General features: G+C 32.3%; 1 protein-coding gene across 1 annotated transcript in view; it reads right to left on the reverse strand.

Moving 5' to 3' along the window:
• LOC122634494 overlaps positions 1–11387 on the reverse strand; it is a 127108-nt gene that overhangs the window by 54539 nt on the left and 61182 nt on the right. Inside the window, exon 2 of the mRNA XM_043823484.1 lies at positions 5961–6169. Coding sequence (XP_043679419.1) covers positions 5961–6169 — 209 coding nt within the window. The remainder of the gene's footprint in view (positions 1–5960; positions 6170–11387) is intronic.

The raw sequence follows: 11387 nt of genomic DNA on the forward strand, positions 1-11387 counted from the left end.
TACATAACATAAATCTGGTTTTATCAATAAAATGAATATTTATATTTCTAACTGGTAAAAAGAAAAGAAAAATCTTATATTACGGAAGAGAATTATAATAAGGTAATGTATAATTCTATTCGTTATACCTTTAAATTTTCTTGGTAGTTCGGAGATATCGTTTAAATCTTTATGCGAGTAAGGACGAGACGAGACTGAATGTGATCTAGTGAGTTTCTTTTTCTTTTAGTCCGTATATTGTTAATGTGTACAAAATTTGTCCTTAGCGTTAGTTATAATGTTTTTCATAGAGAGAGAGATAAAGAGAGTAAAAGAAAGAGAAATATAAGCAAAACGTAAATACAGCTCGTCTACTTACGGATATACGTATATGTAAATATTTTGTGTAGAATGTATGTTATCCCTCGTGTCTTGTATATGTATTTATGTATATGTACTGTCTAATAAAACAATATGGATGAAACTACGGATAGTCTTAGAAATTTATACAATGTTTATGAACACGTCTAATATACATATATGTATAATACAGAATGTTTCCGAAAATGTGGACATAACTTCGGGGATAGATTCAATACGTTAATATAAGAAAAAACATTCATATGAACATATGCCCGATACGATCTTGTTTCCGAATTATAGTAGTTTTTATGTGTAAGCTTGTTATTTAATAATTTTCATCGAAATTATTGAAAGTGGCTATTCTCAGCTTGAATACATCGTACCATAGATCTCACTCGTTCAAAAATACCAAATGTCGTTTAAATTCGCCGATAACATTTTTGAATACCATATCGCAATTCTTCAACATCGTTTATTAATGCATTCTAAACCAAAAACTATAAGTAGTCTCACAAATAAAAATCGATTTATATCAGGTGATCGTGTTGAACAATTAATTAAATCTTTACGACCATTTATTAGGGACTCTCTCATTTAAAAACAGTCTCGCTAGTCGATTAAAACGTGGTGGATGTTTTATCATACATAAACCATATATGGTTGATGATATCAAACGATATGTCTTCCAACAGTTTCATGTAAGCTTTCTCTTAAAAATGAACTGTATGATTCGTCAGTTAATGTCTCATTCAGAAAAACTGGTTCGATCAAATGGTCGGTAATTATTCTTGACAAAGGAGTCATACGAATTACTGGAAAACAAAAACGACTATAATTTAGAAACAAGGTCATATCGGCCATATGTTTATACGAACTTTTGCTCTTATTTTAGCATACTGAATCTATCTCTAAAGATATGCCCACTTTTTCGGAAACACTCTGCACACGTAACGATTATTTCCTTTTTTTTTTTTTTTTTTTAATTACTTTCATCGTTCGTTTTCGAAAAAGCAAATAGTAATAAAGAAATTCAGTTTATCGATATAAATCGATTTTAGCGAAAATTCATATATTTGTTGACAGATAAAACATTTACTTTGATATCTTAAAAATATGAAAATATTTTTTTAATTTTAACAATAAAATTTAATATTTTATAAAATCCATTCGTTGGCATGACTCACTAAAAAATGAATTTAAGCTCACGTATTTATTCATAACTATAATTCTTTTTCCTCGACAAACTTAAAATATAAAAACAAATAGATAGCTAGATAGATAGATGTAAAGAATTATTTTTTGATTAAAGGGATTAAATCAATTTAGTTATCCGAATCAATTTATTTGCATAATGTGTTACAAAAATCAATTAAAATGAAAATTTGCATCTATCTGTTAAATAAATAAAATACAATATTTAGAATCCTTGAAACTTAGCATTGCAACGTATAAATTAATTAAACATTCAATTCAATTCATTGCATAATGAATTAAAAATTTACTGTAATCTAAAATTCATTTTTATTTATCTATAATTTAAATTATACAACGAAATTAATGAAGGATGAATAAAAACCGGAAATAAAAGGGATTCATTGAAGGACTCACGAAAAGCATATTCGAGGATACTTTAAGGAGGACTATGTAATTTAATCGGGGATCTTTCCAAATTGTTTCATTAGCATTTCATCGGTTTGATATCTTCTTTATCGTCGATGGAAATTCGAGAAAGAGATAGATAGAAAAGGCTTTTATTATCAATATTCGCTTTCAACGTTCGCGGACGTTCTTACGGCCGCACTTGAGTAAATCAACGTCTTATCAGAAATTATCTAGCACTCGGATAAATTGACCCGATGAACCTAAGTGGCGGAGATGAAGGCAAAAAGGGAGGAGAGCAGAATCGAAGAAAACGGAGAAGGAGGAAGCGTCAAAGAGGAAAGGTTTAATCGGTACGGTCAAAGGATTGTATGCGTAATTAGAGAAGCTCAAATAACGAACGAAGGTAAGAAACTGAAATGAGAGGCAGACAGAAAGGAAGGGAGAGAGAAAGAGAGAGGGAGGAAGGGAAAGAAAGAGAGAAAGAGAGAGAAGGAAAAAAGAAAATGTGGAGAAAGAGAAACGAAGGAATGGCGGTTCCTTTGAAGAAACGAAAGTAAGGCAAACGAATTCTCCTATTTGATCTAGAAAGAAACGTAACACGAAAGAAATAAACGGCAGAAAGTAACTTGGTGTCGTTTGAAAAAGAACTCTCTCACTCACTCACTCATGCACTCACTCTTCATCGTTTCGAAAGTTTCAAATCGAGAGGAGGAAAATTTTCATAATAGTTTCTATGATTTTGATTAAAGAACACGGAATACTGCATTTTTTATTTTCCTAAAACAAAAATAAAGAAAAAGGAAAAAGAACAAACCCCTTTCCCAGAAAGTGTGAAAGAACTGGCATGCAATTCCTATAGATATAAATAAAAGACAACGAGAGAGAGAGAAAAAGAGAGAGAGAGAGAGAGAGAGAGAGAGAGAGAGAGAGAGAGAGAGAGAGAGAGAGAGAGAGAGAGAGAGAGAGAGAGAGAGAGAGAAGTTGTGGGGACCAAAATGGGAGATCGAAAATGACAAAACACATTCGAGATAAAGTTTGATCTAGTTTTTCCCGATAAAAGAATATCGACGAAACAGATCATACTTTTCTCGATGTTCTCTTCTATATGGAAGAAAAAAAGTGAGAAAAAGGACGACTAGTTGTAGATCTATCATTTTCTCTCTCTCTCTCTCTCTCTCTCTCTCTCTCTCTCTCTCTCTCTCTGTCTCTCTCTCTGTCTCTCTCTCTTGCTCTTTCTCTTTCTCTCTCTCTCGAATTCCAGAATAACGAAAAGCGTATGCAACGAAGCGATTGAACGCAAACGAGTATCACAAAATCGCGTGTAGAGAAATGGAAAACGATAAAAAGCCTAGATCGTGTCCGAGATCATTCGATCGATACAAAATAACGAACCCCTTATACGCTCGATCTAGAGATATCTGTGTGAAAACGAAAAAGGTCGGTTAACTCGAAATCATCGTTTAAAAAAAGTTGGCGTACGAAGGAAGTGAAAAAGCTTCAAAGACATGAGACTGTTAGATGGAAGCGTAGAAACGACGATAAAAGCTTTGAACGCTCGAACGGACTGTTTTATGACGATTAGATTGGTCAAGGGTACTGTTAACGAGCACCGTCCGAGGTGGTAAACGACGCGTCGCGGCATCACCAATAAAAGCACGCCATATTTCGTCCCTCCCTCCCTCCCACCAACCCTCACTTCCTCTCTCTCTCTCTCTCTCTCTCTCTCTCTCTCTCTCTCCCTCTCTGCCTCTCTCTTTCTCCCTCTCTCTCTCTTCCTCTCTCCCATCCTTCGTCGATTTTACATTGCTTCCGAGCAGTATAAATCAAGAAATATGGAAGAACACGATTCCAACGACTTTATTACAGCTATATATACATCATCCGTTCGTTCAGGATTCGTTGCGATTTCACCTACTTGAATTTGTGTGTGTGTGTGTGTGTGTGTGTGTGTGTGTGTGTGTGTGTGTGTGTGTGTGTGTACATGGAAGATACCTTGAAAATAAGTAAGCGAACTTTTGAAAATGTATCTACTTAACTCGCTAATTTAACTTTTCTTTGGATTTTTATTTATAGATAGAGAGAAGGGGCAGGAAGAGTCATTTCTCAAGATTCCTTCTATTTTACGATTTTTTTCCCTCTCTCTTATCATCGTAACTAATATCATAACTAACAAACTCTTATAATCATAACTAACAAAGTTTATATTACTATTTCAGAGAGTACTCATATTGTTATTATTAGAATGACCTTTTAAAATTCATTTATATAAATATTATATATCGAATATTCGTATTATTGAAAGTTGAAATTACGTTATACAGCAAGGGAGATTACTGAAATACTAAAAATTTTGAAACCATCAATTGAGAGTTCTGAAATCGGATTAAGCTGATTTAAATGGGGAAAAAAAAAGAAAGAAACAAAGTACAAAAAATAAATAAAAAAATACAAAAAAAAAATAAACATTTCATCGATTAGATTTCAGTTTGTGATTAAATCCTTGAAACGCAACGTAAAATAATTTTTCAAGCATATTGTTACGGAAGATCAACAATTTGATTGTTTACAACAATATGAAATAAAAAAAAAATACTACAATAGATTAGTATCAGCACTTAAGGGAATTAGCTATTCACCGAAATACCATAAAACTACACACATATTTGCAGACTGAGCAAATATTAACAGAAATGGAAACGGAATATTCCCATTCATTTTCAATATTCGCCTAACATTGCTCGGTCGGATTGTTATTACTTATTCCGATCTCTTCAGAATTCGCTTTAGGCTAAGAACTTTAAGTTCCTGGTAATCTGTGAAATGCATGCAGAACATTTTTGAATAGAATATAAGATAAAAGATTCGAAATTATAGAAAGAAGTATATATATGCTCAAAAGATGGCAAAGGGTCATTCATCAAAATGTTACGTATATTGTCGAAAATAAATTTTCGTTACATTAAATTTTATTCATGAAAATTAATAGTTGATAATTAATTACGATTAATGAAAATAATAGATGATTAATATTTTTGCAAAATATCAGCCATTGATCTTCATAAAAAAAAATTTTAAACCCATCTATTATAGTACATTATAATAGATGTGAATTTCGAGTGAAATGTTTATTCGATATACGTTCGCAATGAAATATTGAATAATAATTAGTAAAATACTGACTACTTTAAATGTCAACTAAATATATTCGGTTTAGCTAATTATAAATCTGTCGTTTCAATTTTTGCATTATAGAACTATTTTCTAGAATTTACTTATCAAGCTAAAATCGTTTACTATTATGTTAACTCTAAAATTGATAACTTTATTTTCATCAAATTAACAAAAGGATAAATTGTCTAATTAATTAACAGCTTCAGATTTTGATATCCAAAAAACACATTAATTCAGGAAAAAAGAAACGATATCGACTATCGGAAGGGCATTCTACTAAAAGACTTAGAACGTATTTCTCTAACAACGACATAGAAATCTTCAAATAGAGTTTTTAAAATGTAAACAAAATATTTAAGAGAAACAAAAAATTATCAAATCTGAGACATCTACATTTCAATAAATAATTTAATGCCAAAGAAATTGAAAACATTCATGTTATCATGGTTAAAATTATAACCCTTTTCTAAATTCATAGCCATCTCCCTCAATATTACCTTATATATTATAATAAAAGTACAGTAGACCCCTTTATAAGACGGCGAATATGTACCGAGTTTAACATGAAATTTTTATTTATCTTCGATTATATGGAAGAAAAGGTCGAACGCGACTCGCAAACTAAATCTGCCTTGTTTATAAATTTTTGGGCACCAAAAAGATCACCCACGAAATGTGTTCGATATAAAAAACGTTAGTCAAATTAAATGGGACACTTGTATACCGTATTATATGAATAAAACTTACTATATTTCCATCGTTTTATATGAAAGCACGTGTTATTATACGGTCGGGTGTCTACCGTGTATAAATATAAAAGAAACGTAATAAAGGAAATAACTTACATCAACGTGTATCCCAGTGATATTAAAAATCTTGTTGGTCTGTTCTTCGGTCGGCGAGTATCGGTAGAACTCGTACCTACCACGGTACCACTTGACAGAGTAAAGGGGCGCCCTCTCGAGATCATAATGGCAGCGTAGAATCACCTCCTGACCACGTTGCACTGCCTCCGGAACCACTTCCAAGCTGACGTTCCGCAGGCACCTCGCACCTTTGTGGAAAATGAGAACGGGAACGGAGCATTAAGTCTAGTGTGCATCATTAGTCCGCCTTTACTCATCGTGCCGGGGGTTACACAGCACGCGTCAGCGAGAAATTGCAATTCCACCGAATGACAATTCCTCGCTTTCTCTTTAGACCAACTTTTCTCTCTCTCTCTCTCTCTCTCTCTCTCTCTCTCTCTCTCTCTCTCTCTCTCTCTCTCTCTCCCTTTCTCTCTCTCTCTCTCTTTCTCTCGTTTCATCTTTATCCAGTGCTCTACTCTTTCGCACCAACGAACACGCACGACACTTGTGTGTGATTATGCTTCTACTACCCCTACCCCTTCTCGTTCTCCTTTTTTTCCTTCCACCCCTCTACCACCCTCTCTCCTATGTCCCGCCATTTCGCAATGACGTGCAACACGCGATACTCAACCAACTTCGGCCCCGTATTCCTTCCCGGTTTTTTTTTCGCTGACGCTCCGTTTCTTCGGATTATCGACGATTCAAGCCTTTCGATTGGAGTTCTCGTTCGATCGACTCCTTGAGAATCCATCGAGATATAAGTATCGCTCGTTCTCATTTCTTTTTCTTTTTTCCTTTCTCCTCTTTTGTTTTTTTGCTCGTTTTTGTCATCTTTCGCATGGACGAGAATTTTTTCTAATTATATACTATGATCATACTATGCAAAAAAAGAAGGAAGGAAAGAAAGAAAGAAAAAAGAAAAAGACGTTTTTATCATTTGCTTTCAATCTTTTAAGCCCTACATATACGTACACGATAACAAAGTTAGAGAAATTTAACTTGATTTCATAATAACAGGGTAACACAGTCACGTGTACAACAATTTATTTTCTTATAATATTTTTGCTTTAATATATTTGCTTCTATAATATATAGTTGGTAAGTATTAAGAAAGAAAAAATACTTTTTTTTTTTTTTAAAGACATCGTACATTAAAGGATCAAAGGATAAAACTCTTGCATGCTTTTATAATTTTATTCCCAGGTACGAGAATGTAGCAATGCGATTTTATGAATACCCTTTTCATCATCGAAATCGAGAAATATTCTTTGAAGAACATTTTATACAAAAAGAAGACCGAATATAGATAGAAAATGAACGTAACAACGATAAAACAAAAACGAAAAAAAAAAGAAAAAAATGAATTTTTGCAAGCGACGATGAGAGGTGTGTCGCAAGAATCGTAACGGGCAAAGAAATGAAAATACCGTCCGTACGAAGACTCGAGCGGAGTAAGTTGGAAAAGCTGTCTTCTTTCCTTTCATTTAGAATTGAAAGAGATACGCGGCGTATGTTCAAACTTTCCACGAACTACTTTTCGAGAAACACGTTATTCTGAAGTCTACCTTCGCGTTCCGTCGTTCATCTCTCTTTGGTATACGCCCTCCAAAATGTGCATCATCTCTCTCTCTTTCTCTCTGTGTCTCTGTCTTTCTCTCTCTCTCTCTCTCTTTCTTTTTTTCTCTCTCGCATATTTAAAACTCCTAACCCGTTATGTTTTTATACACCGAAATATTGGAATCAATTACAACAACTCTTAACTAATTACTCGTAAAACAGGCTAATTAGGCAAACATACTTGTGATCTTCTCAACGTTTCTTTTTTCACAAGGAAAAATAAATAAATAAACTAAATAAATAAATAAATTAATTAATTAATTAATTAATTTTTTTTAAGATAAATAAGATAGAAGTACGACAAGAAATTATAACGTATTTTGTTCTTCGTAAACGAAACGAAAAGATGTGAAAATGTTCGAAAGTATTCCACGTATTTTATATTTCGTACGGACATTTAATTCACCAACCTCCCTAATGAAGCTAATTACTCCTCGGTAGTCCCCCATTCGAATCGGAAGAATCCATGAATAGGAAAAGCGAATAATTTTTATCGCTCTATTTCGTCGAATGTAAGAAAGTGTAAAATAGTATTAAATCCGACAATTAACGATGAAAATAAAATAAGAAAGAGAGAGAGAGAGAGAGAGAAGAAGAAGAAAAAGTAAAACATAACTATTAAAAATACAATGATGTCATATAAAAAACATAACTATTAAAAATACAATGATGTCAATCTCTAAATTATTAAATTGATTAAATTATGATGGTTTTATGATTGTTCTTACTAGCAGGTAATGTAACCTTTATCAGATAAAATTCATTAGAGAGAACTAAGTTAATTACTCTTTTATATATATATATATCTTACATATATATATATATATCTTACATATTAATTGCCTATGCACGTGTTGCTAATATCGTCATTAGCTTTATATTCAAATACATATAACGTAACGTGTCTCCATTAATTTTCGCTTTTCCAGAGATCATTAATTCGAATAAATTTTATCAAAAATCATTATTTAGCGATATATATCAGAAGAAAATTTGGGAAAATAGATAAAAGGGACGATCGGATCGTCGAATTGAAAAAGCGATCATTATAAGATCTATATCTCTAGTAAATAAATTGATATTTTAAACATTTGAATTTTATGTATTTTATATTAAATAAGAAAAAAATTATCAATACGATGAGAATATTTATAATTCACTAGAGTCGCAATCAATACGAACTATTCCCGTTCTATTTTTCAAAAATCCCTGCAAAGATTTAATTCAACGATCGTAATAATTTTTAATCCCACAACGAGTAACGTATTCTCGATGAAAATTATTTGCCACGAAACTTTTGTTTCCGCGAAATTTAATTTTTATTTGTATTTCATATATACAGTCGATCGTTGTATATGGGAATCTGTACATGCGATAGAACAAAATAATCTGCGTAGAATTTAATAAGTAAAATAATAGGTACTCGCTCGTCCTAAAAATATCCCATACTTCGACCGCAAAAATTTAAAATTCGTGACTAGGAAATTACGTCCGGTAAGATAATAATTTCCTCTTTACAATTAGCAGCGAAGTGTTTCCTTTGACGGCCAGCAGTTACGTTTGTTCTCTCCTATCTTTCCTCAAACTCCATCAACTCGTCGTCTCGTTCCCTCCTTTCCATAACTTTGAAATTTATAACGAAGTTTTAATAACCACTCTTCTTCCGGCGTGAAGGGAAGAAGAGCCGACAGGTACTCGTTGTATCACGATAGAAGAGAAAACGACGCTTTGAATATCGTTTCTCTCCTCTCCTCTCCTCCTCTCTCCTCTTCTTCCAATTATTATGCGCAAAATATTACCCTCAAGCGTATTCCTCTACGCAAGTGACGCGTTATCACGATTAATGAATAATTAGCGTATTTGATACGCCTTCATTGATATCCGATGGCCCCGTTGCGTCATTTCTGTGTCATCGTTCATCGATCCTTCACGTAATATAACGTGCATATAGTTCAAGCGCGAAAATTACTTCGATATTCACGACTGCAATGCATTCATGGTTCACGAGCCTAACGAACTGAAACAAATATGGACTCGGTCTAATTGGCAACGTATTAAATATACAATTTCTTTTTCAATTTCCTTATTACAAGATTATTATATTAAATATTTGGAACTCTATTATATCTGTAATGTATGAGATTTTTAATTAGTTATTATCGATTTGTTAAATATTATATAAGATTCTTGAGCAAAGATTTAAATGATATTATATTATACGTCGTTCGTCGTATCTCATCGTAAAGCGCTATTAGTCGCCCGTATCATCAATTTTTCTCTTTGTCCTAAACAAAATCTGACGATAATAAACGTCGCTTATGACAAATTAACTTTCAAATATTTTTAATCCGGTTTTTATTCCTTAAATTTCTATAGATTATAAACATTCTATATCATTCTTTATTTTTAAATATCAAAAACTTTTAACATAATAAAATTAAAACATTCCCTTTCACTACTTCCTTATTATTTCGTAATTTCATTTATTGACTTTTCATTGACTTACGTCGATTCAATATAAATTTGTTGAAAAGGAAAAGAAAAACTTGATCTTTTTCTATTAAATTTCATACTACGTATTATTTAAAATTATTCACACATGGTTCGACCTATTTATTTCAATGTTCTTTTATCTTTTTCTTTCTATATAATCTTATTAAGTTTCAAGAAGATGGGTGTTATAGTGTTCGCGGTATAATTCAGGTATTTCCACAGTGTGAGTGCACTTGCCGATACACCTGAGAACGTAATCTAGAGAAATTAAGCCGCGGTCGTAACTGGAAACGACGATGATCAGAATTGCAAAGTCCTGTTTGCGCGTTTCTTGTGCTTCTGCGTCTACCTAACTGTTCGGTTTCCATCTCTCCGACGCCCTCGACCTCATCTCTCTCTCTCTCTCTCTCTCTCTCTCTTCTCTCTCTCTCTCTCTCTTTCTACGTCTCTCTCTTATTTGACTGTACGATGCTTTTCACGCTGCGGTCGGTAAGACAGTAAATAGATAATTCGTAGAACGAGACACACCTGATACTGAAGAATACGAATACAAGTATAGCTCCACGTAGAAATCTCATTTTAATTGAACGAAACTAATAATAGGAGAATTAAATGGGAAATGTGTAAAATTTACTTACAATAAATTTAATAACTACTCGGGTACATTCATTATAGTTATCTATAAATATTTTTGTGCGCATATATATATATATATATATATATATATATATATATAATACTTTATATTATTATAATTATAAGAGAAGTATAAAATAATTAATGTTTCTTGAGTCAATTTTTATAAAAGGACATTTTATAATTGAAATAAATCATTTATGTTAATATTTTATCGAACGTTCATCGAATCGTATATATAATCAATCTATCTTTCAATTATTTTTTGTCGTATTAAATTTAATTAATCAATAGACGCACGTTAGACAAATATATTAATAATAATTAATATATAACAATAATTTTGTTTCTTTTAAAACTATGAACGGACAATTAATATTATTCTCCGTAAATCCGAACTTCGTTTATTTACCCATTCGATTTACGAACCCATTTTTTTTACATTCGATTCAAAAAATCATGCATGAAATTCATCCTGTCATAAAAAGATATGCAATAAAACGTGCAAAGAAAAAAAAATATATATATATATATATATATATATAGAGTACAAGAGTATAATATCAAAGTTTTTAAAAGACTCGCATTGGTTAACGTTTCTCAAAGGATTCTTGAAAACGAGTGCTCGATGTTAAGCACAGCCAGCAAGGAACTGCGACTTCCTTCATGTCCCCCCCC

Source organism: Vespula pensylvanica, chromosome 15 (assembly GCF_014466175.1).
Source record: "Vespula pensylvanica isolate Volc-1 chromosome 15, ASM1446617v1, whole genome shotgun sequence".
Taxonomy (NCBI): domain Eukaryota; kingdom Metazoa; phylum Arthropoda; class Insecta; order Hymenoptera; family Vespidae; genus Vespula; species Vespula pensylvanica.